At 38.8% G+C, this 25,417-nt stretch overlaps 2 protein-coding genes, 1 long non-coding RNA gene and 1 pseudogene across 5 annotated transcripts; 3 read left to right on the forward strand and 1 right to left on the reverse strand.

Moving 5' to 3' along the window:
* The first annotated feature begins 4,313 nt into the window (after nt 1-4,313).
* On the forward strand, nt 4,314-13,483 carry LOC116160878 (ABC transporter G family member 20-like). 3 transcript variants are annotated; one of them, XM_031474022.1, is made up of 8 exons: nt 4,314-4,514; nt 4,571-4,733; nt 4,783-5,139; nt 11,875-12,351; nt 12,402-12,579; nt 12,627-12,742; nt 12,789-13,125; nt 13,173-13,483. In XM_031474022.1, the coding sequence occupies exons 1-8, from the start codon at nt 4,348-4,350 to the stop codon at nt 13,469-13,471; spliced, it is 2,094 nt and encodes a 697-aa protein (XP_031329882.1). In that variant the 5' UTR covers nt 4,314-4,347; the 3' UTR covers nt 13,472-13,483. The 3 variants fall into 3 exon arrangements, with proteins under 3 accessions (XP_031329882.1, XP_031329884.1, XP_031329883.1); XM_031474024.1 differs by having other exon boundaries at nt 4,377-4,518; nt 4,571-4,737; XM_031474023.1 differs by having other exon boundaries at nt 4,377-4,518.
* Nucleotides 13,484-19,265: 5,782 nt separating this feature from the next.
* On the forward strand, nt 19,266-20,440 carry LOC116161932 (annotated as a pseudogene).
* A 1,293-nt stretch (nt 20,441-21,733) lies between these two features.
* LOC116162122 (RE1-silencing transcription factor B-like) lies at nt 21,734-22,833 on the reverse strand. The gene is made up of 2 exons (XM_031475655.1): nt 22,735-22,833; nt 21,734-22,684 (listed from the first exon to the last, which is right to left on the reverse strand). The coding sequence occupies exon 2, from the start codon at nt 22,680-22,682 to the stop codon at nt 21,780-21,782; it is 903 nt and encodes a 300-aa protein (XP_031331515.1). The 5' UTR covers nt 22,683-22,684; nt 22,735-22,833; the 3' UTR covers nt 21,734-21,779.
* Nucleotides 22,834-23,760: 927 nt separating this feature from the next.
* Nucleotides 23,761-24,738, forward strand: LOC116161815. The gene is made up of 2 exons (XR_004143431.1): nt 23,761-24,175; nt 24,224-24,738. It is a non-coding gene; the product is annotated as an uncharacterized LOC116161815 (long non-coding RNA).
* Nucleotides 24,739-25,417: the final 679 nt, after the last annotated feature.

Here is a 25,417-nt window from a genome sequence, read left to right on the forward strand (position 1 = left end):
CGAAGGCTCTCGTTATTTGGGAGATGGCAAATTAATATTTTATGATCTTCAGTTCCCTTTATGAATTAGTCGCAGAACTTATGTATGTTCGCAATGATAAAAGCGGCAGTTAAACTTGTTAGTCGAAACGTATACGGGACCTCCGCGAAATTTTTCTCAAAAATTCATAGACAGCAACTTGCGTGAGAAAACTTGCCGAAAACTTCTCGCCTTTATACCAGACAGCAACTTGTCTAAGAAGTCTATTCCCCCCTTGAAGAAGAAACATCAAGACCGATTTTGGACCAAAAAGTCATTAAAGAAGAGTTACTAGAAAAGCTACTAGCAAAGTCACTAGAAAAGTCACTAAAAAGTCACTAGAAAAATCAGTAGAAAAGTCAGTAGATAAAGTCAATAGAAAAGTCGCTAGAAGTCACTAGAAAATTCATTAGAAAAGCCATTAGAAAAGTCAGTAGAAAAGTCACTAGAAAAGTCACTAAAAAAGTAACTAGAAATGTCAACAGAAAAGTCAGTAGATAAAGTCAGTAGAAAAGTCAGTAGAAAAGTCACCAGAAAAGTCACTAGAAAAGTCACTAGAAACGCACTAGAAAAATCACTAGAAAAGTGACTAGAAACGTCACCAGAAAAGTCACTAGAAAAATCACTAGAAAAGTCACCAGAAAAGTCACTAGAAAAGTCCCTAAAAAATTCACTAGAAAAGTCAGTAAATAAAGTCAGTAGAAAAGTCACTAAAAAAGTGACTAGAAAAGTCAAAAGAAAAGTCACTAGAAAAGTCACCAGAAAGGTCACTAGAAAAATCACTAGAAAAGTCACCAGAAAAGTCACTAGAAGTTCCCTAAAAGAGTCACTAGAAAAGTCACTACAAGAGTCACTAGAAAAGTCACTAGAAAAGTAACTAAAAATGTCACTAGGAAAAGTGCAATGGGAAGGATGAAACAGAAAAAGTGAATTGCAACAGCATGAGTGCAGAAGAGAAAATGCAGCAGGAAGAATTCTGCAGAAAGATTGCAGTAGGAAGAATGCAATAACAAGAGTGCAGCAGGAAGAGTGCAGGAAGAATAGTGCAACATGAAGATCACTAGAAAAGTCACTAGAAACGTCCCTAGAAAAGTCCCTAAAAAAAGTCACTAAAAAAGTAACTTAAAAAATCACTAGAAAAGTCAGTATATACAGTCAGTAGAAAAGTGAGTAGAAAAGTTAGTAGAAAAGTCACTAGAAAAGTTGCTAGAAAAGTCACCAGAACAGTCACTAGAAAAATCACTAGAAAAGTCACTACAAAAGTCACTAGAAAAGTCACTAGAAAAGTCACTAGAAAAGTCACTAGAAAAGTCACTAGAAAAGTCACTAGAAAAGTCACTAGAAAAGTCACTAGAAAAGTAACTAAAAATGTCACTAGAAAAGTCACTAGGACAGTCAACATATAAAGTCAGTAGAGAACTCACTAGGAAAGTCACTAGAAGAGTCACTAGAAAAGTTATTAGAAAAGTCACTAGAAAAGTCACAAAAAAGTCACTAAAAAGTGACTAGAAAACTCACTAAAAAGGCACTAGAAAAGTGACTACAAAAAGCACTAGAAGAGTCACTAGACAAGTCACTAGAAAAGTCACTACAAAAGTCACTAGTAAAGTCACTAGAAAAGTCATTAGAAAAGTCACTAGAAGACAAGAAATATCACTAAAAAGCCAATAGAACAATCACTAGAAAAATCACTAGAAAAATCACTAGAATTACTAGAAAAATCACCACAAAAATACCTACCGACTACGTTTGCAACTCTGCTGTCGTGGTCGTACGCGTCAGAGTGCGCGTGTGTGTGCGTGCAGAAAAAGGGAAAGTGAAGCAAGGTGAATGCAACAGCATGAGTGCAGCAGGAAGAATTCTGCAAAAAGATTGCAGTAGGAAAAGTGCAATAAGAAGAGTGCAGCAGAAAAGGTGCAGCAGGAAGAGTGCAGAAGGAAGTGTGCAAAATGAAGATCACTAGAAAAGTCACTAGAAAGTTCCTAGAAAAGTCACTACAAAAGTCACTAGAAAAGTCACTAGAACAATTACTAGAAAAGTCCCTAGAAAAGTCACTACAAAAGTCACTAGAAAAGTCACTAGAAAAGTCAGTAGATAAAGTCGGTAGGAAAGTCACTAGAAAAGTCACTAAAAAAGTCACTAGAAAGGCACTAGAAAAGTCACTAGAAAAGTGCCTAGAAAAGTCACTAGAAAAGTCACTAGAGAAGTCACTAAAAAAGTGGCTAGAAAAGTCAAAAGAACAGTCACTAGAAAAGTCACCAGAAAGGCACTAGAAAAGTCACTAGAAACGTCACTAGAAAAATCACTACAAAACTCACTAGAAAAGTCATTAGAAAAGTCACTAGAAAAGTCAGTAGATAAAGTCAGTAGAAAGGTCACTAGACATGTCGCTAGAAAAGTCACTAAAAAAGTCAATAGAAAAGTTACTAGAAAAGTCACTAGAAAGGCACTAGAAAAGTCACTAGAAATGTCGCTAGAAAAGTCACTAGAAAAATCTCTATATTTCCTGACTTTAGTTGTTATGATTAGTTAGCGACATCTAGTGATCGACAATGTACTTAGTTTGTAAAGCAGCGTTTACACGCTGTATAAATAAAGTAACGGGTACAGAGTTCAGCAGGAAGGGTGCAGTAAGGAGAGTGTAGCAGGAGAGTGCAGCAGGAAGAGTACAACCAACAGGAAGATTGCAGTGGGAAGGACATAGTGTGTACAGTGCACCAGGAAGGTTGTCGGAAGAAAAGTGCACCAGGAAGGGTGTAGCAAAAAGAGTGGAGCAGGAAGATTGCAACAGGAAGAGTGCAATAGGGAGGGTTCGGCAGAAAGAGTGGAGCAGGGCAATCTTCCTGCTCCACTCTATTTCCCTGCTGCAGTAGGATGAGCGCAGCGGAAAAAAAGTACAGGGGGTAGAGCGCAGCGGAAAGAATGCTGCTGGAAGAGTGCAGCAGGAAGCGTCCAGTAATAAGAGTGCAGCATGAACAGTGCAACAGGAAGGGTAGAGCAGGAATAGTGTAACAGGAAGAGTGCAGCGGGAAGAATGCAATAAGAAGAGTGCAACACTATGGGTGACGTATAAGAAGGGTTCAACAGGAAGACTGCCGTAAGAAGAGTGTAGTAAGACGAATTCAGCAGGAAGGGTACAGTAAGGAGAGTGTAGCAGGAGAGTGCAGCAGGAAGGATACAGCAGGAAGAGTGCGCAGAAAAATTGCGTTAGGGAGAGTGGGGCGTGAAAAGTGACCCTAACCCATCCCTTGCGTCGAAATGTTTTATAAATTCTGAAGAAACGGCACAAGCCGAAAAAATCATAGACCACGTGACCGAAGCTCGCCAACATCTCGCAACCTGATTAATTCAATTTATCTGTCACTGGAACAGTTTTTGAAAGTGCTCCTCGCCTAGTTCCTTAATGCAACGAGAACATCGTCGTTGGGTTTTTTTCTGCGACGGGTACGCCTTCACCAGGTCGATGGTGAAACAAATTGTTTTGTTGTCTATTTCGGAGAGAAATATTCAAGGAGCGGTACCTATACTGGATAGCGATCCAAGATGATTCGTTAATTTCCGCATGGTGTCCATTTGTTCATTTTCTTGGGCACAAGATCTATGCTATGCCTAGATCCATCATGGTTTGAAAGTACTTCCGGGTGGCCACCGAGTTTTCCGGCGGTTTGCTTGTTTGTGGTGCGGATGTGATGTCTCGTGGAGTGTGTGCATTCTTTAAATAGTTCCTCCGCAATTTCTACCACTATTACTTCCTGGATGGGGATGTCGTGCTGGAATGCGTCTACTGCGCATGGGCTCGTACTATGTATGGTGTCGGCGAGTTCGGCTGCCTCCCCCAGGGTGGCTTTTGCTTTATCACCAGGATGGCTTGGACATTGCGCGGCAGTCTGTTGTTCCATATAGGGCACGGACGATACTGCGAATCGGAACGGAGGTGTCGTAGGAACTGCGACGGCTTGCGGTCCCCTAGTTCTTCGCGTTCGAGTAACCGTCTACTCCACTTCTCGTGGGTGGCGCGCTATGCCTCTTGATGAGTTCTGATTCCATTCCCCAGAATTGCTTTTGACTAGTTTTGAACTTTACTCAAGAATTGACGTTTGTAGGGAATTAAATTATACATGCAAAGATACTGATCTCTACCTTGGAAAAATCGTGTGAAAAGAATGTTTGTGTGCTAATTCGATTGCGAAATTCAAATCTAATGTTTACAACGTATTTTTGTCTTTTTAAATGCCGTATTCATAATATAGTTTCGCAAATTCACCTTGCCTCAATTTTGCAAACAAGCCCGAATAGGAATGTCAGTAGTTCCATTTATAATCTTGTGTGATGACGAGTCAGGAATTGAACGTTATACGTTCGAACAGCAACACCTTCTCCGACAAAAGGATCAGTTTCGCCGTGAAGTTTCGAAAGGCCTACAAGAGTTACGTAACCAAGAGCGATGCCAACATCGTGCTTCGGAACCTCAACATGACCGTTCCGAGAGGGACAATGTAGGTAAGGCGGTTTCTCTCGCCGTTGCATTCTGACGCGTTGCCATATCGAGCAGATATGGACTGGTCGGCGCCCAAGGTTGCGGAAAGACCACGGTCCTCTACCTGATTATCGGGCGGAAGAGTCTCGACTCGGGCGAACTGTGGGTGCTGAACGACACCGGCCGAAATGTCACGCACGTTACCAAAACCAAGCCCAGAATCGGATTCATGCCCCAAGTAAGTCGCGTGACCATCGGGCGGCAAATTCGAAACCTTCCACTTGCAGGAAACGGCGCTGTACTGCGAGTTTACCATAATGGAGTTCATGCGCTATTTTGGCACGCTTACCGGATTACCTTCCGAACAGATTCGCTCGCAGATCAACTTCCTGGCCGACCTGCTTATCTTGCCAAGCGTCAATTCCAAAATTAAGCACTTGGATTATAGCGAAAAGAAGCGAGTCTCGTTTGGGTTGGCGCTGCTTCGCGAGCCCGAGCTACTGGTACTGGATGAGGCGACCTTTGGGTTGGACACCCTGTATAAGGAAATCATTTGGAAGCACCTTGTGTACCTTACGAGAAAGTTTAATGCGACCGTTATCATAACCAGTAGCGGTATCGATGAACTCCACAATGCGGATATCGTAAGTTATTCCTGAATATTAAAACACGGGCCTCCTCGGTGCGCCATATTCTGTTCTACTCTCAAAACTGATCTTTTTAATGGCAAAATAAACAATTTGTGTGCTGGATTGTCATCAGCGAATAACTAAAGACGAAGTAATTTATTAATAATAAATTTGTTGTCAAAATGCATTAATCTTATGAATGTATAATGAATCTTAATATGCACATGGATCTGAAACTGAACCTGAAACTGAGTATGAAACCTGAAATGTGCCTGCCACTGAAACTGAACCTGAAACCGAACCTGAAACTGAACCTGACCCTGACACTGAAGTTGAACCTGAACCTGAAACCGAACCTGAAACTGAACCTGAAACAAACTGAACCTGAAACTGAACCTGAAACCGAACCTGAAACAGAACCTGAACTAGAAACTGACACTGTAACTGAAACCGAACCTGAAACTGAACTAGAAACTGAACCACTGAACCAGAAACTGAAATTGAAACTGAACCTGAAACTAAACCTGATACTGAACCTGAACTAGAAACTGAAGCGGAAACTGACCCTGAACCTGAACCTGAAACCGAACCTGAAACTGAACCTGAAACAAACTGAACCCGAAACTGAACCTGAAACCAAACCTGAATCCGAACCTGAACTAGAAACTGAAACTCTAACTGAAACCGAACCTGAAACTGAACTAGAAACTGAACCACTGAACCTGAAACTAAAGTTGAAACTGAACCTGAAACTAAACGTGAAAATGAACCTGAAACTGAACTAGAAACTGAACCGGAAACTGACCCTGAACCTGAAACCGAACCTGAAACTGAACCTGAAACAAACTGAACCTGAAACCGAACCTGAAACTGAACTAGAAACTGAACCTGAAACAAACTGAACCTGAAACTGAACCTGAAACCAAACCTGAATCCGAACCTGAACGAGAAACTGAAACTGTAACTGAAACCGAACCTGAAACTGAACCACTGAACCTGAAACTAAAGTTGAAACTGAACCTGAAACTGAACTAGAAACTGAACCGGAAACTGAACTAGAAACTGAACCTGAAACAAACTGAACCTAAAACCGAACCTGAACCCGAACCTGAACTAGAAACTGAAACTGTAACTGAAACCGGACCAGAAACTGAACCACTGAACCTGAAACTGAAGTTGAAACTGAACCTGAAACTAAACCTGAAACTGAACCTGAAACTGAACTAGAAACTGAACCAGAAACTGACCTTGAACCTGAAACCGAACATGAAACTGAACTAGAAACTGAACCTGAAACAAACTGAACCTGAAACTGAACCTGAAACTGAACCTGAAACTGAACCTGAAACTGAACCTGAAACTGAACCTGAAACCGAACCTGAACTAGAAACTGAAACTGTAAATGAAACCAAACCTGAAACTGAACTTGAAACTGAACTAGAAACTGAACTAGAAACTGAACCACTGAACCTGAAACAAACTGAAGTTGAAACTGAACCTGAAACTAAACCTGAAACTGAACCTGAAACTGAACTAGAAACTGAACCGGAAACTGACCCTGAAACTGAACCTGAAACTGCACCCGAAATGGAACCTGAAACTGCACCCGAAACTGACCCCGAAACTGAACCCGAGACTGAACTCAAAACTGAACCTGACACTGCAACTAAACCTGAAACTGAATCGAACCAGAACGGTATCGTTTTTGTTTCTCAGTTTTGATCAATTCGTTCGGTCCCATCTTCTTTGGTTTATTTAGTCCTCCGCTTTCTCATGCAAAGGTTACAAAGATTCCGATGATTCCTAGTGGATTCCGAGGTCTCCAAATTCTCGAATCACTATATTTTAAAGTATTGTCCATCTAGAGGTCCTGGTGGGCGTGAGTTTACGGGGTTTCTTGATGGGTCGAGATTTTTAACTGTTACAGTCCTGATCCGGTGAGTTCTTGAGTTTTGGAGTAGGTAACTAAACTTTTGATTTCTAAATTCTTGAGCTCTCCAGGTCTTGGCCTGTTGTAGTTTGGAGTGCGTGAAGTTTTCGTGCCTTGACCTCTAGAGATGTACCTAAGATCTCGAATTCTCGAGTTGTAGAAATTGTAACCCCTCAGGACCTCTTTTAAGGGCGAGATTTAGCACCCTGAAGGCCTTGAAGTTCCTTAGAATCCTTGAAGATCTGGAAATTCTTGAAATACTTGAAATCCTTGAAACGCTTGAAACCGTTGAAACCCTTGAAATCCTTGAATCCTTTAAAACCCTTGAATCCCATGAAACCCTTAATACAATTGAAACCGTTGAAACCCTGGAAAAACCCTTAAAGCCCTTGGAACCTTAATACCCTTAAAACAATTGACACCGTTGAAACCTTGGAAACCCTTGAAACCTTTAAAACAATAAATTGAAACCCTTGAAACACTTAACAACCATAAAACCCATGAAAACCTCCAAGTTGTCAAAATTTTTCACATCTTTGCAATTCAAGGAATCCTTGAAATTCTTTAAAACCCCTGAGGGATTTCAACGATTTCAGGGAATCCGATTATTTTAAGGGATTCGAAGTTTTTTAGAATTTCGTCATTTCCATGTTCAAGAAAACGATAATTACATGTATTGGAGGGTCGAGGTCTTGATATCCTTTAAATCCTAGGAATTTCTGAAATCCTGGGAATATTCAAAATCCTCGGAATATTTAAAGTCGTTTAAATCTTTAAAATCCTTGAAACCCCTGAAACCCTTGATACGCTTGAAATCCTTGAAATCCTTAAAATCTCTGAAATCCAAGAAATACTTGAAATCCTTGAAATACTCGACATTTTTGAAATCCTTAAAACAATTTGAAACCCTCGAAACTCTTAAAACAATTGAAATCGTTGAAAGTCTACAAATCCTGGAAACCCTTGGAGCCCTTGAGACCCATAAACTTGAAACCCTTGAAACACTTAGGGATTTTTAGGATTTCAAGGATTCCAACGATTTCAAGGATTTCAGGCATTTCCAAGATTTCAAGTATTTCTAGGATTTCAAGAATTTCAAGGATTTCAAGCGTATCGAGGGTTTCAAGGATATCAAGGGTTTCAAGGTTTTCCAGGGTTTCAAGGGCTATAAGGATTACAAGGATTTCGGGGATTTTAAGGATTTCAATGATTTTAATGATTTCAAGGATTTCAAAGAATTCAAGGATTTCAAACATTTCAAGGATTTAAAGAATTTCAAGAATTTCAAAGAGTTCAGGGATTTCAAGGATCTTAAGACCTTGACACTTTAGAAAATTTAATGGATTTCAAGTGTAAAAGATTTCAAGGATTTCGAAGATTACTCGGATTTTTCGGATTTTGTGGTTTCCATGATTTCCAGTATATTGAAGAACAGGGATTCCAGTGGACATTCGAAAGATTCTGAAGATTCCAAATATTTTAAGAAATTCGAGAACTTCGGAGATATCGTTGGTTTCTCGAATTTCAAAGATTTTGAAAATTTCAACAATTTCAAGGATATCCAGGATTTCAAGGAATCCTATGATTTTAAGGGATAAGAAAGTTTTCCGAATTTCGCCATTTCCATGTTAAAAAAACGAAAATTCCAGGTATTCGAGGGTCGAGGTCTTGATATCCTTAAAATCCTTGAAATACTAAAAATTTTTGAAATCCTTGAAACGCTTGAAACCCTTAATACATTTGAAATCGTTGAAAGCCTTCAAATCCTGGAAACCCTTGGAACCCTTGAGACCCATAAACTTGAAACTCTTGAAACACTTAACAACCATAAAACCCATGGAAACCACCAAGTTGTCAAAATTCTTCACATGGAATTCAAGGAATCTTTGAAATCCTTGAAATTCTTGAAACCCGATCCTTACAACAGGGGTTTTTAGGATTTCATGGATTCCAACGATTTCAAGGATTTCAAGCATTTCCAAGATTTCAAGGATTTCAAGCGTATCAAGGGTTTCAAGGATATCAAGGATTTCAAAGATTTCAAGAATTTCAAGGATTTCAAGAATTTCGGGTTCAGGGATTTCGAGGATCTTAAGACCTCGACACACTCGAATTCAAGGAATCTTTGAAATTCTTGAAACCCAATCCTTAAAACCCCTGGGATTTTAAAGATTTTAAGGATTTGAAGCATTTCAAGTATTTCAAGGAGTTCAGGGATTTCGAGGATCTTAAGGCTGGGATCCTTCAATGTATTCTTTACATATGATTTTCAAATTAGGCCAGCTCCTAAACGAATTCATCAATCGCGAAGATTTTTTAGAACGTGTAAGATACATATTGAACTTAGGTCTGGGTATACATTAAAACTGAACTATTTACTTCAAACTTGCAAAAAATAAATAAATAATTTTGCGTGTCGCGTAAACTCGACTTTGTGAGGCTATAAAGTGTTTATTTCTAATAATTTAGTAATGTAATAGGTATCCACACCTAAGTTGGGGTCTTCTTCAATGATAACCGAAGAAATCATCTAAATTAATGCATTCGTTTGTTAATCAAAATTTATTTAACACGATTTAGTATATCTATTTTGTAACGGCCAAACGTTAACTAAAATTGATTTTGCTATTTTTTACCAGAGGCATCACTTACTCTACGTACGTAAGGTTGAAAATGGAACAATTTTTACGTCTCTTTCCCCGCTCCCGTTTTGCCGGGAAGCTAATTCTTATACTCCAGCCTTAAGACCAGGACACCTTAGAACATTTCATGGATTTTAAGGGTAAAAGGAATTCGAGATTCGAGATTTTCGGAGATACCGTTGGTTTCTTGGATTTCTAGGATTTTGAAAATTTCGACAATTTCAAGGACTTCGAGGATTTCAATGCCTGAAATCTTTGAAATCTTTGAAAACCTTGAAATCCTTCAAATTCTTGAAATTTTGAAAATTCTGGAAATCCTTAAAATTCCCGAAATCCTCGAAATTCTTGACATCCTTGAAATGCTTGAAGTCCTTCAAATCCTTCGAACCTTCAAATTCTTGGAATTTTAGATAATCCTGGAAATTCTTCACATCCATGAAATCTACGAAAGCCTTGAAACCATTGAATCCCTTAAAATCCTGGAAACCCTTGAAACCTTTGAAACCCTTGAAACTCTTATACCCTTGAAACCCTTAAAAGCCGTGAAACCCGTAATGCCCTTAAAATACTAGAAATGCTTGACATCCATAAAGAACATGAAATCCTCAAAGTTGTCAAAATCCTTCACATCTTTGGAATTCAATGAATCTTTAAAATCCTTCTAATTCTTGTAATTTTGAAAATTCTGGAAATCCTTGAAATTCTCGAAATCGTCGGAATTCTTAACATCCCTGAAATCTATGAAATCCTTGAAACCCTTGATACGTTTGAAATCCTGGAAATCTTTAATATCCTTGAAATCTTTGAAATTCTGGAAATCCTCGAAATCCTTGAAATCCTTAAAATACTTGAAATCCTTCAAATCCTTCAAATTCTTAAAATTTTGATAATCCTGGAAATTCTCGAAATTTTTGACATCTATGGAATCTATGAAATTTTTGAAACTATTGAAACCCTTAAAACCCTTGAAACCCTTGAAATCCTGGAAACCCTTGAAACTTTTGAACACTTGAAACCCTTAAAACCCTTGAAGCTCTTGAAATACTAGAAACACTTGACACCCATAAAGCGCATGAAATCCTCCAAGTTGTCAAAATCCTTCACATCTTTGAAATTCAATGAATCTTTAAAATCCTTGAAATTCTTGAAACCCAATCCTTCAAACCTTTGAAACCCATGAAATCCTTCAAATTCTCCGAAATACTCAAAATCCTTGAAAACTTTGATTCTCAATCATTGAAACCCATAAAACCCAAATTATCGGAATCCTTTACATCGAAATACATGCAACCCGAAATCCTTAAACTCAATCCTTAAAACCCAATCCTTGAAACCCATGAAATCCTCAAAATCCTGAAAATCCTGGGAAATTGGAATATTTCAAATCCTTCAAATTCTTGACATCCTTAAAATGTTTGAAACCTATAAAATCCTGAAAGTCGTCGAAATCCCCGAAATCCTTGAAATTTTCGAAATTTCTATAATTTGGGAAATCAAAGAAACCAGCGATACCACCGAAGTTCTCGAATTTCTTAAAATATTTGCAATCCTAGAATCTTTCGAATAACTGGAATCCTTGTTTTTAAAAATACTTGAAATCATTGAAATGACGAAATCCATGAAACCCTTGACACGCTTGAAACCGTTAAAACCCTCGAGACCATTAAAACCCTTGAAATATTTGAAATTCTTGAAACAAATGGAATCCTCCAAGTCGTCGAAATCCTTCACATCATTGTTTTCGATTTAATCTGCTTTTGCTAGATTCCTAATATCTCATCTTATCTTAAGGATTTTTTTAATACTTCGCTTCTTCGTTGTTATGATTTTTTTTGTTTTTTTATTTTGTCGACTACTTCGGGGGTTCGATTTAAAATCGATCAAACTCCATTTTCCTCCACAACTTCCTTGGATTGGTTCATATAAATATCAGCATGTTTTACGTGTCTTTTTTCTACCCACATATCCATATAATTTAAAACACTTCTACCTCTCTGTCACAGCGGTTATTAGAAATGGCAACACGGTCGAAGTCGCTCTTAATACACCCTGCGTTTAATTCTAAACGGACACCGTTTATAGTTCTTATATCTAAACATATGTTTGTTCATGTTTAATATGAAGCGGTGTATGTGTCAATTTCTCTATTAATAATAGAGTATCAAACGCAATTTTCAGATCGGCATCATGCGGAAAGGTCTGTTGGTAGCGGAAGGCTCACCGGAAACACTTCTGTCGCGATTCGAAGTGGAGACTCTGGAATGTACATTCGCAAAGCTGAGCACCCAGCAGGATAATCGCGGTGTCTCAAATACGAGGGCCCACTTCAACAACTTCGGACTCGAGACGGACTACGTCGCCAGATACATTGTCGGCGATTATTTGACTGATAAGAACAGGGGGCACATCAAAGTGCTCGTATGGAAGAACTTCCTGTGGTTCATACGCTACTGGCTAACGAACCTCTCCCTGATCGCGATCCCCCTCATCCAGTGCGCCATACTCTTCATCTGTTACGGCCGGCCGCCGACTGACCTGGACGTTGCCGTCGTTAACTACGAATCGAGTCAGCGAGACTGCAAGCCCATCTCGTGCGAAAACCCCCACGTGGCTTGCAATTACGTGAGCTACGTCGCGGATCACTTCATCAATCTGGTAAGCGTGCAAAAACCCGAGCGACTTTGCTAAAGTGTTCGAGCGCCTAGGTCGACTACCAATCGGAAACCGAGGCGTTAGCGTCGGTAATATCGGGACGCCACTACGCCTCGGTTGTCCTCCGCGAGAACTACACCGCAGCTCTAAAATCGCGGATGAACTCCTGGCAGGACGCCGACAACTGGGACATCTTCCATTCGATAATCGACGTCACGTGCGACTTTAGCAGTTCGTATTAATCGCAAATGAGTTTAACACCTACGTCTAATTTTTAGAGGCCAACATTGGAACGTTCCTAAAGTTGCACTTTCACAAGGGCTTCCGCCAATTCATGAAGGAGTACATGGCCGCGTGCCAACGCAACAGGAACGATGTCTCGCTACCCTTTCAGGTGAGTGCCGCGAGTTGATGCTGGAATGTAACTTGATCGTTTACAGTGGAAAAATGACGTCTACGATATCATGAATCTTGGCATGACTCAGTATTCCTCACCAGGGATTCTGCTAACGACAATATTCCTGCTTCCGGTCGGGCTGACCGCGTTCTCGCTCATGTCGGAGAAGAGGGAGGGTGTTCTAGATCGCACTTTGAACGCCGGCGTTCGCCTGAAGGAGATACTCATCTCTCACCTTATTTCAAATGTGGTCATCATGGTTTTGCTCTCCTTGACCATTACGGGCACCACGATCTATCTCCTGAACTTGACGGTAAACGGACCGATCGTTCTTGTCGGTGCCCTGGTACTACTGACGGGATTTTGCGGAATATGCGCCGGTGAGTGTCGATCGCGAGATCGCTTGAGTTGATGATTTTCTGTGCAGGTTACCTCCTGTCACTGACGTGCAAGTCGGAATCGTCCGCGATTTTGATTCCGCTCGCGTCTTACGTACCGTGCGTTTGCATGAGTGCCATACTGTGGCCGATCCAGGGAATGGTCTCGGCGTTACGTCCGCTTGCGTACGCACTTCCACTCACGGTGCCAGTTGAAGCCTTGAGAAGTATTATGGAGGGAGGCTGGGGGTTGACGAACACGATGGTGTGTTTGGGATTCGTTACAATAATCTTGTGGATTATAGTTTTTGTTGCTATTTGTTATTTCTTAGTTAGGCAAAAAGATTAAACTATTATATTGATAAAAGTCAACTCCATACTACAGAAAAGGCAAATAGAGACACCGCAGTTTGCAGTACATGACGATAATGAGCCTCCCAATTATCATGAAATTAATGAAAATGAATAGAGGACACCTTAATAATGCGTTTTGAATTAAAAAATTTGCGGAAGAAGCCCTAAATTTTCCACAACCTTAACTAGAAGTTCACTTTATTTTCGGGAAATGGTGATTTTATATTTCGTCATTCTTAAGTTGGCGAAACTGAATAATTTTATTTGACAGCTTTCTTTATTTTGATTTTCTTTTATCACAGCCGTCTATAATTACAAGCCATGCACTAGTTTTTTTTCACTAATTTCGTTATTATCCCCTGTATCATCCCAGCGGCAAAAGTTACCTGCACTTTTCCAGCGACAAATACACTAGTGGTTTTTTCACTATTCATTTTCGATCCAATTATCGCATTATCCTTTCCCATATGACTAGTTTGACGTCTGTCAATAATTGATTAGTTTGGTGAATTTCTTGTTCGTTAAATTGTCCTGCCGAATTACACTCGAGGTTTGTATTTAAACCGAGTAAATTTGGGTTGTTGCAACTCAAATCTGTTTCCTTTTAGCAATTGAACTCGAAACGAAAAACTGTCAACCTAAAAATGCTCCACCTGCGGTGTCGCATTTATATTAGTTGACAGTTTTTCTCGTCTAATTGCTAGGCAGATTTTCATTACCTAAACAACCCAAATTTACTCGGTAAAATACAAACCTCTTGTGCAATTATAAGTGATAAAAGTGAAGTACTTCGATTACTAATTTTCCATACCGACAGACGTTTGTGGCTAAAGATGAGATGTCCGATTTCAAAGTTCAAACTATGAGTACCATTGGCGTAAATAGAGACACAGTTTGAAAATACGTTAACCTTTAAAAACAAAGCAGACACTTTGCAACCCAATTGCAACCTTTTAGCGGGTACATGACCATAATAATCCTCCCAGGTATGATCATAAAATTAATGAAAATGGATAGAGGGCAGCTTAATAATGCATTTTGAATAAAAAAAAACTTGCGGAAGAAGCCCTAAATTTTCCACAATCTTAATTAAAAGTTCACTTCATTCTCTGGAAATCTGGTGTTTTTATATTTCGTCATTCTTAAGTTGGCGAAACTGAAAAATTTTATTTGACAGCTAAAGTTTTCTTTAATTCATTTCATTTATATAGATGACAGCTAATTTTTGTAGGAGGTTATGTGAACTTCTTCATCCTTGGAGTATCGTTCTGAGTCTTCATCTACTAAATTGAAATATGCTGGGTTTAACGTTGTAATGATCTTAGCCTCCTACTATCTTGGCGGTCTAACGCCAACTACAAGTCAAGCCGGGATGCGTATACTATCGCCAAAGCATTGAGCACTGCAGAAAATGGACCGCTCAGTGCTGTACAATACATTGGCAATCCGCCGGGATATTTGACCATATTCTGTAGTAGCGGGGACGCCAAACTAACATGGCTGCCTATTTGAATATTCTCGCTTAAGTTTTCCGCGAGAATCTGTCACTCGGGGGCCACTCCGAGTGCACTAAGATCGTGATCGTCATGTAGGACACCTACGTTGTGTAATAACTGGGTTCTCAGCAGGCACTGAGGGCGTTTTATGGGTAAGGAACACCAAAAAGCAATAGCTGATTAAGATTATATTGAAGCTAATACCAATACCAATACGACGCCCCTGCAGAGGGTCTTAAGTGATTCTATACTACTCTGCATTTCCCTTACGAATTAGGAAAACTGCAGGAAAACCTAATTCGGAGTAGTCCTATAATGAACAAAGCCTACAGCTAACATCTAATGTACAGCACTTTTGAGCCCTCTCGAAACCGGGGTAAATACTACATACACGCTATGAGTAACCAAAATGGAATCGAGCCATTCCCCAGGTATTACAACACATACATCAGACAAAACTAAGAGATATTAAATATGCCTCGCCGGACGGTAGGATTACCCAGGCCCAGTGGGGTGCCTGTAGACGTGGGCTAAAGTTGTTGGGTTTCGGAACGAGTGAAAATGTTAGTGTTAGGTTCACCAAGGCCCGTATAAACTTGAATAACTCGATCCCCTCTAAACAAGCACACTTCCCTCTTGATTACTCACAGCCCCAAATAAGCAAATATAATGAAATGCAATGCAATAATCGAGAGTGACTAAAAAGCACAATACACAAATATGTACACATGCAAGTATGTACAGCACAGGATACAGCCCTACCGCCAATGAGACATGATTGCCAATACCTACCAACAAAGGTTACACATTAGAGGTACAAGTGAATGAATCCAGTAAGTACATAAGTAAAGGGTTACAATCTGCATTCAAGTTACACACATTTATAGATTAATGGAATAAAACAAATACCTCACCTGATATAAATAGCAAAAGCACACAGCAATGATTAAGGTATAACAACATATTTCAAGGCAAGCCGTACTTTACACTTAAGCCAAGAAAAAGACCATGAACACACAATCATGTTAAATCGTATTTATTGACTACCCCAAGCGACTCTGTAACTTGATCCTCGAGATATTCTCAAAATCCTTGAAATCCTCGAAATTCGTGAAATCCTTGAATTCTTGTAAATCCTTAAAACCCTCGAAATCCTCGAAATACTTGAAATCGTAGAAATCCTCCAAATCCTTGAAATCCTTGACTTTGTTGAAAGCCTCAAAATTCTCGAAATCCTCAAAATCCTCGAAATGCCCGAAATCCTCTAAATCCTTTAAGTAATTGAAAACCTTTGAAATCCTCGAAATCGTGGAAATCCCTCGCAAACTCTTCAAAATTCTTGAAATCCTCAAAATTCTCAAACTATAAATCCTAGAAATTTTCAAAATCCTTCAAGTCCTCGAAATTCCCGAAATCATCGAAATCCATGAAAAATCCTCGAATTCTTCGAAATTCTCAAAATGCCCGAAATCCTACAAATACTCTAAATCCTTCAAATCCTTGAAATTGTTCCTTCAAATCCTTGAAATACTTGAAATCGTAGAAATCCTCAAAATCCTCGAAATCCTTGAAATCCTCGAAATTCTTGAAAGCCTCGAAATCCTCGAATTACTCGAAACCCTCGAAATTTTCAAAATCCTTGAAATCCTTGAAATTCCGAAAGTTTTTAAATTTCTTGAACTTTATGAAATCGAAATTGAAATCCTTGAAATCCTTGAAATTCCTAAAAACCTTGAAATTCGGAAAATTTTTGAATTTCTTTAACTCTTTTAAATCCTTGAAATTGTCCTTGGAATCCTTGAAACCCTCGAAATCTTTGAAATCCTCGAAACCTTCGAAATCCTCGAAATTCTTGAAATCCCTAAAATCCTTGAAATTCCGTAAATTTTTGAATTTCTTGAACTCTGTGAAATCCTTGAAATTGTCCTTGGAAACCTTGAAACCCTTGAAATCTTTGAAATCCTCGAAATCTTCGAAGTCCTCGAAACCCTTGAAATCCTTGAAATTTTTGAGATTGTTCCTTGAAATCCTTGAAATCCTCGAAATCCTTGATATTCTTGAATTTCTTGAAAGCCTCAAAATTCTCGAAATCCATGAAAAATCCTCGAATTCTTCACAATCCTCGAAATTCACAAAATGCCCCAAATCCTCCAAATACTCTAAATCCTTTAAATCCATGAAATTCTTCCTTGAAATCCTCGAAATCCTTGAACTACTCGAAATCCTTGAACTACTCAAAATCCTTGAAATCCTCGAAATCTTCCTAAATACTCGAAACCCTTGAAATACTTGAAATTTGTGAAATCCTTGAAATTCTTCAAATCTTTCAAATCCTTGAAATCTTTGACATCTGCGAAATTTTCGAAGTCTAAATACTCGAAACCCTTGAAATTATTGAAATCCTTGAAATCTTTCAAATCCTTGAAACTCGGAAAATTTTTGAATATCTTGAATTCTTTAAAGTCCTTAAAGGTCCCCGAAAACCTTGAAAATCTTGGAAATCCTCGAAATTCTCGAAATCCTTGAAACCCTCAAAATTCTTGAAAGCCCAAAAATCCTCGAATTACTCAAAATCCTTGAAATTTTCAAAATCCTTGAAATCTTCGAAATCGAAATTCTCCAAATCTTCGAAGTCCTCGGAATCCTTGAAATTCGGAATATTTTTGAATTTCTTAAGCTCTTTGAAATCCTTGAAATTGTCCTTGAAATCTTTGACATTTTTGAAATTCTTGAAATCCTTCAAATCTTTCAAATCCTTGAAATTCAGAAAATTTTTGAATATCTTGTACTTTTTGAAATCCTTGAAATTGTCCTTGAAATCCTTCAAATTTTCCAAATCTTCGAAGTCCTCTAAATACTCGAAACCCTTGAAATCCTTGAAATTTTTGAAATTCTTGAAATCCTTCAAATCTTTCAAATCATTGAAGTTCGGAAAATTTTTGAATGTCTTGAACTCTATGAAATCCTTGAAATTGTCCTTGAAATCTTTGAAATCTTCGAAATACTCGAAACCCTTGAAATTATTGAAATTTTTGAAACCCTTGAAATACTTGAAATCCTTAAAATCCTCGAAATGATGGAAAACCTTAAAATTCTTGAAATTCTTGGGAACCTTGAAATCCTTGAAATCCTCGAAAGCGTCGGAATCCTCAAAATCCGCGAATAACTCAAAATTTTCAAAATCCTTGAAATCTTCGAAATTTTTGCAATCGAAAAAATCCTTGAAAACAGGGATTTGATCTTTGAAATCTTTAAAATCCTCGAAACACTTCAAATCCTTGAAATCTTTGAAATGGTGGAAATCCTCGAAAGCGTTGGAATCCTCAACATTCTCGAATTACTCAAAATTCTCAAAATCCTTGAAATCTTCGAAATTCCCGAAATCCTTGAAATTCTTGAAATCTTTGAAATGGTGTAAATCCTTGAAAACGTACAAATCCTCGAAATCTAGAAAGCGTCAGAATCCCCGAAATTTTCGAACTACTCAAAATCCTCAAAATTCTCACGATCCTTAAAATCTTCAAAATTTTTGAAATCCTTGAAATCCTTGAAATACGAAATATGTGATCCATTTGCTTTCGATTTGTTGGAGCTGCCATTGCATATAACAACGTCACAAAGATTTCGAACGAAAATTTAAACACCAATCAAATGGGACTCTAAATTTACGAGGCAACGGAACCAAAACTATATACATAAAAATTAACACGTCTGATGAAAGCTATCTGGTGGTCGAGAATATACTGGAATACGGTTCTGGTAAAGTCACTAAATATAGAAAGTACCGCAATCCATTGGGCTCGTGTGTTAGAGAAAGAACGCTTGATTTTTGCCCAAAAATGGCGGAAGTTACCAGATTCTAGTAACTTTAATGTTAGGGATTGTTCCACTAGTTTGGAGATATCTGTATATATTTTTATAAAACATGACAGTACTATGAAGTTATGTTATAAAAAATGACAGCTATTCAGATTTTATTTGTCAATTTTTTTAAGTTGGCAGCAAATTTGCCCAAAAATGGCGGATGATTGCGGTACTTTCTATATCTAGTGACTTTAGGTTCTGGTATCAATTAATCTCGGAAATGAATTTCTGGTCGGTTAGTGAGCTCTGGCATACGAATTCACGCTTTTATATGGACCAGGACGAGCACAAACAAGTGGGAAAATATAATTTCAAGGGACCATAACAAGCGACATCTAACGTAGGAATCTTATTGCAGGGATTTACAAATAACATGTTTACTTTTCAAAGTTTTCTTGCAACCTTTGGCAAACAAGCGTACGTATGTATCCGACTTGACAGTGACAGATTGATTTTTATCTCCCGTCAAAATTTTCGGTGCACTTCACAGAGGCATAAAAAATGATTTGCAGCTGCTGCCGCCTTCAAAAGCATCCGTGCGGCAGAACGAATTCGCTCGAACCTCTCAAAGTGGCTGTTACCGGGGCGGCGGGTCAGGTTGCGTACTCGCTGCTCTACATCATCTGCAAGGGGGACGTTTTTGGTTCCGATCAACCGATCCACTTACACTTAATAGACACGCCGGCGAAGGTGGATGTTGTAAATGGCGTAGCGATGGAGTTGGCCGATTGCAACTTTGGCCTGTTGAAAAAGACGGTCGCCACTTCCAGTCTGGACGATGGATTCAAAAACGTTTCGGTCGCATTTTTGGTCGGTGGCAGTCCGCGCGCTGCGGGTATGAGTCGATTCGATTTACTCGAGAGGAACGTTCCCATTTTTATGGAACAAGGCGAAGCTTTGGACAAATTCGCCCGGAAAGACGTTAAGGTTTTAGTTGTTGCCAATCCGGCGAACACGAACGCATTTATTTGTGCTCGGCACGCGCCGTCGATACCGGTCGAGAATTTTACGGCACTAACCAGGCTCGATCAGAAGAGGGCGCACGCGCTGATTGCGAAACGTGCCGGCGTCTCTGTCTCTAGTGTACGTAATGTCATTATTTGGGGCAATCACTCCTCCACTTTGGTCCCGGATGCGACCCATGCCAAAGTGGAACTTAACGGCGAAATGGTCTCGGCGGCGGTCGCCGTGAAAGACGAAACCTGGCTGAAGGGCGAGTTTATTGATCTGGTGCAGAGAAGAGGGGAGGCCGTGATATCGGCGCGCGGTTCGTCGTCGGCCGTTTCGGCGGCAGATGCAGCCGCCGACCACATGCGTAAGTGGGTTATGGGCACGGACCCTTGCGAGTACGTTTCCATGGGGGTTATTAGCGACGGAAGTTATACGGCCCCCAAGGACGTGGTCTTCTCCTTTCCGGTCACGGTGAGAAACGGAAAGTGGGGAATCGTAAACGGGCTCGATCTGGATGACTCATATCTCAATATGATCGCCGAAAGTGGAGAAGAGTTAGAAGACGAGCGGGAGGCTGCCCTGTCGGTACTGCGAGGGTGCAATGTCAATTGCAAGTTGATGTGCGGGGACGATTGTGACTAGAAATAAAGTGTTTGCACGGATAGTAAGGGAATTTTTCTATTTTCCATTCAACTCCTGGCTCTACGCCAAATTCACTGAAATGAAATCAACACAGCAACGTTTAAAAATGGCCACCGGAAAGGCTATAGAATTAAACCGCAAAACTCAAAGTCAAGGGTTAAAACCTATGATACAAGACTCTGTGCTCAAAGGTTCAAGATAAAATTTCCTTATTACAACTAAAACTCAAGGCTCTGGTCGGGAAATTCATGACTCAATACTCAAAACCAATCATCAAGGCTTAATAGACTTTAGACTCAAAATTCAACGTTTAGAACCCAAGATTAAAGAGTCAATTCTAAAAAAGTAACACTCAAAAATTAATTCTCAAAGGTCAAGACTGATAGCTCAAGAATCAACACTCAAGACTTTTACGTTTTTTACATTTATGGCCCAGCTTTTACTATCCAAGACTCAATGGTCAAGGCTGAAAGACTAATATTTAATCCTCAAGGCCTAACGTTTCCTAAGAGTCAATACTCGAGATACTGTTTTCAAGGCTCAAAACCCAAGACTGGCGATTCAAAAATAAATACTTAAGGTTTAAAACACAAGACTCAAAGCTGGTTACACCCAATACTCAAAAAAGGTTCGAATCTCATGGTTAAAAGATTCACAATTCAAAGCTCAATGCATAAGAATTAAACCTCACAACTCAAGACTCATGTCCTAAGACCCATGACACAACACACTTTGTGCTCAAAGTTCAAGGCTCTAGACGAGATTTTCTATTCAAGACTCATATTAGTCAAGGTCGACTCAAATCTAAAAACTAAAGACCCAAAACAACACTCAATACCCAAGATACAACACTTATAAGGCGCAGGATTTAAGACTGATGGAGACTCATGATTCAATATGAAGGCTCAGGAGCTAAAACTCAAAGCTCAACAGAGAGGACTCATAATCATTAAGGCTTTTTTTACGATTCAAGACTCAAAATTCTAAAAAACAGGTTCAAGACTCACTGTTAGATCCAAAGTTCGACACTCAAGTCCCATTACAGAAAGCTCAGCTCAAGACCCAAGACAAGATTTTCTGTACAAAACTACTGATTACCTAAGGTGTTAAATTAATAAAACTCAAATCTCAATGATCCAAAGACTAGTTCGCGGCTCATTCCTCAATATGCAATACTTTAAAGCTCCAGATTCAAGGTTCAGTACTAAAGGCCCAAAAGTCAACACTCAAGATATTGTATAAACTTTATTACATAATTACTTACACTAGTTATATAAGTATTACATTTGTGTATTAAGAGTAGATGTCTTCAAATATGTGTCTTAATCACAAATGTCACATTTAAAATCTTTAGATTTGTGTTTTAAATTTTCCTTTTCTATAGGTGGCTTCACATTTAAAATCTTTGTGTATTAAGACATGTTTTCTCAAATTGCCTTTTCTCTTTGTGGCATAATCACAACTGTCACATTTAAAATATTTGAATTCATTGTGTTTTACGATGTGTAGCTTCAAGAGGTCTTTTCTATATGTGGCATAATCACAAATTTCACATTTAAAATCTTTAGATCGATTGTGTATTAAGACATGTTTACTCAAATTACCTTTAGTATATGTGGCATAATCACACAAGTCACATTTAAAATCCCTAGATCGCTTATGCATTATGAGATGATTTTTCAAATTTCCTTTTCTATTTGTGGCATAATCACAAATGTCACATTTTAAATATTTGGATTGATTGTGTTTTAAGGTATGTAGTTTCAAATGGTACCTTCTATTTGTGGCATAATCACAAAGTTCACATTTGAAATCTTTAGATTGATTGTGTATTAAGACATGTTTACTCAAATTACCTTTAGTATATGTGGCATAATCACACAAGTCACATTTAAAATCTATAGATCGATTATGTATTACGACATGTTTCCTCAAATTACCTTTACTACAGGAGGTATAGTCACACATGTCACAATTAAAGACGTTAGCAGTTTCGTGAGTCAAAAGGTGTCTCTTAAAATTTTGTTCACTACCTGCCACGTAATCACAAACTTTACATTTAAATTGTGCAGTCTGAGATTTAATATTTGACAAATAATGTTGTTGTTGCTGCATTCCGTCGCTACTGGGTGTAGTATTCTGTTCTCCTTTTACAGTTACCAAAAACTCATTACTTAAAACCATGTTTCTCTCTAGGGACAAATTTATTTCTTCTTCTTGTTCTGGTTTAATTTTCAAAATATGGTCATCCATGACTATCGGTAAGAACTATTTTAAGTTATACGGCCACACAACATTGGGTTACCTGGACGAATGTAATGCCTTGAAAATAAATCACTAATAACACAACATAACTATCCTAGTTTTGCATGCTTCTCGATTTAGTTTTGAACATAACCTAAATTCTATACGTTAGATACCGAGAGGCCATTATGGTTCGATGGAAATAAAACCTAAGACCATACAGTAAATGGTAATGGACTGTTATTACTTTATTAGCCCTAGCCATATGCAACTGACAATTCGCTTAATTAGACATTTGCCCTTCAATGTTGGCCGCTAATTCCGAATGAACACAATTTCAATCATGCTATTTGAATTTCAAGTCATTGTTGATTTTACTTTCTCTTTTCTCTCTGCGAAAGCTAATTAGTTTCAAGATAAGCACGTGTCAGGGGCCGTTGTAGGTATTATGTTACAAAACGTTTTGCCAGCTGTAGAGTTTTGTAGAAGAAAGTGAGTTGGGTGCTCTAACAGATTTTTATCACGCCCCCGTCCAATGGGCTAAGTCAGATTTTTACTCTGCCTGGCTTTGCGCCGATCTCGCTTTATGAAATAATTCCCGAGAAGAGTGCGATTTTTGGCTTCTGGTCCATGAGACGCAATGGGACCGTAGTGGTTAGCGCGATGGTGGGGCGTGGTTTCCCGTCCAGATTCACTTCGCGGTAACCGAAGCGACGTTTTGCATCACGTAACGCTTCGTATAGTCCATTTGTTATTACTTTCCCGATATGTGATTACCCCCACCAAATGCAGCTTTAACTTTTTTTTGCCTCACGTCGTCTATTTAAAAATAAACAATTCTCTCAAACAAATTGTTGACGTGCAGAAGTAGAATGAACAAAATAACGCTACGGGTAAGCGATTCTAGGTCGTATCGCTTACGTTAATGAATGTTAATTGAAGTAAATTTCGCTTGCATCCAGTTTTTGTTTACAGAAATGCTGTTTACGTCTACCTCCACGTCAACAATAACGCGTTGCAGTTTGTTTGAGAGAATTGTTTATGTTTAAATAAACAACGTGAGGTAAAAAAAGTTAACGCTGCATTTAGTGGGGTGCGATCCCGATATTAACAAAATGGGTCGAAATCTCGACGCGGTAGGGGCCACGGTATCGGTGAGGAAGAAACCTACTTGCGCGGCACTCGCGTTTTCGCGGCAATTCGATCGCCCCAACTGGTCTGGGTTTCGTGACGTTGTTGGTATCATCTGAGCCGGTGATCTTCATTCCTCCTTTGCGTGTCCTAAGTGTTTGCAGAACGCGCACCTCAGTTTGTCATAGGCGTGCTGAGGATGGGCTGCTTTTCCACGTCAACACACCAAAACAAAAAACAGGACCAACTTTATTGACCACTCTGTACTTCCGGTAGCATAATTAAGCATTTTAGGTTATGTTCAAAACTTCCAATCTTTACTAAAATCAAGCTAAGGCTGTGCTAGTAGTGATTCATTCACCTTTGTGAAGGTAACCCAACGTTTGTGACTATATAACTTAAAATAGTTCTTCTTGTAGATAGTCATGGATGATGTTATTGTTAAAATAGAACCAGAACAAGAAGATGAACTAAATTTGTCGCTCGAAAGAAACATTGTTGTCAGTAATGAGTTTTTGGGAACTGTACAAGAACAGAATACTACACCCAGTGCAGAACATTGTAGCGACCAGTGCAATGGCGACGAAATGCAGCAACAAGAATGTTGGTCAAATATTAATTCTCAGGCTGCAGAATTTAAATGTGTAGTTTGTGATTACGTGGCAGGTAACGAACGGAATTTTAAAAGGCACCGTTTCATTCACGAAACTGCTAACGTATTTAAATGTCACAATTGTGATTATGCCACAAATAGAAAATGCAATTTGAGCAATCATGTCATAATGCACAATCGGTCTAAAGAGTTTAAATGTGAACTCTGTGATTATGCCTCACATAGAGAACACAATTTGAAAATACACACCGTAAAACACGCTCAATCCAAATTTTTTAAATGTGACATTTGTGGTTATGCCACATATCGAAAAGACAATTTGCAACAGCATATCTTAAAACACGATAAATCTAAATTGTTTAAATGTGACATTTGTGACTATACCACTTATAGTAAAGGCAATTTGCAAATTCACGTCGTAATACACAATCGATCTAAGGATTTTAAATGTGACTTTTGCGATTATGCCACACACGCCAAATGCAATTTGAGTAAACACGCCTTATCGCACAATCGATCAAAAGATTTTAAATGTGAAAATTGTGATTATTCCACATATAGAAAGGACCTTTTAAAACAGCATATTGTAAAACACGATCAATCCAAGTGTTTTAAATGCGGCACTTGTGATTTTGCCACAAATAGAAAAGGAAATTTGAAAAATCATGTTAACTTTAAACATAAATCGGTCTAAATAGTTCAAATGAGAACTATGTCACATAATTTAAAAGCCATTTGGATTAATATACAAATGAATTTATAAAACTAGTGTGGTAATAAAGTTTGTACAATCCGCAGCATTTCTTATTTTATTATGCACCCTTTGACCCCAAAAAACAATACAGTAACCAAATTTTGGTGTAAACAGCCCCATTTGTGAGACTACCCTGTACATTGTAGTGTACTTAACCCCGTTCTACGCTAACTTCACACTACAAGAACATGGAAATAAAGTCAACCCGGAAACGTTTAAAAATGGCCACCCGAATGACTATTCCCT

The sequence above is a fragment of the Photinus pyralis genome, unplaced genomic scaffold (genome assembly GCF_008802855.1).
Source record: "Photinus pyralis isolate 1611_PpyrPB1 unplaced genomic scaffold, Ppyr1.3 Ppyr1.4_LG10, whole genome shotgun sequence".
NCBI classification, from domain to species: Eukaryota; Metazoa; Arthropoda; class Insecta; order Coleoptera; family Lampyridae; genus Photinus; species Photinus pyralis.

Coding starts and splice junctions, on each gene's coding strand:
- LOC116160878 (XM_031474022.1), top strand. CDS start 4,348: ATGACGAGTCAGGAATTGAACGTTATACGTTCGAACAGCAACACCTTC. Junction 4,515..4,570: donor ACCGTTCCGAGAGGGACAAT/GTAGGTAAGGCG, acceptor CATATCGAGCAG/ATATGGACTGGTCGGCGCCC. Junction 13,126..13,172: donor ATTTTGCGGAATATGCGCCG/GTGAGTGTCGAT, acceptor TTTTCTGTGCAG/GTTACCTCCTGTCACTGACG.
- LOC116162122 (XM_031475655.1), bottom strand. CDS start 22,682: ATGGATGACCATATTTTGAAAATTAAACCAGAACAAGAAGAAGAAATA.